Source organism: Buceros rhinoceros, unplaced genomic scaffold (genome assembly GCF_000710305.1).
Source record: "Buceros rhinoceros silvestris isolate BGI_N320 unplaced genomic scaffold, ASM71030v1 scaffold22028, whole genome shotgun sequence".
Lineage (NCBI taxonomy): Eukaryota > Metazoa > Chordata > Aves > Bucerotiformes > Bucerotidae > Buceros > Buceros rhinoceros.
The window spans coordinates 482-787 of record NW_010426598.1 but is presented as its reverse complement, the minus strand read 5'-3'; the positions used below and the strand labels follow the sequence as shown (position 1 = coordinate 787).

Here is a 306-nt window from a genome sequence, read left to right as displayed (position 1 = left end):
CCAACCTGCCCCCGGGGAACAACCTGCTGCAGCAGGACAAGCACTGGACAGTGTCTCTGGTGGCCTCTGGCTGACAAGCAGTGAAAGAGGGTACCTTGTGTCTCCAGCTGCAGAAGTCTGCTGTCGTCCTCAGCTAACAGCCGGGGCTCGTACTTGATGTCTTGCACCCTTGACAGTCGAATGTCGATTTCTTCCTTTAAATCCTGCATAGTGGGGAGAAAAAACCCGTTTACAGACCTCTGACTCTGTTTGGGGGATCACAAAGATGAGAAGAATCAAGTCCTGGGCCCTCTGAAATAAACCTGA

At 52.3% G+C, this 306-nt stretch overlaps 1 protein-coding gene across 1 annotated transcript in view; it reads right to left on the bottom strand.

The window, feature by feature from the left end:
• LOC104498230 (chromosome unknown open reading frame, human C1orf43) overlaps positions 1-306 on the bottom strand; it is a 1,664-nt gene that overhangs the window by 947 nt on the left and 411 nt on the right. Inside the window, exon 2 of the mRNA XM_010141585.1 lies at positions 95-203. Coding sequence (XP_010139887.1) covers positions 95-203 — 109 coding nt within the window. The remainder of the gene's footprint in view (positions 1-94; positions 204-306) is intronic.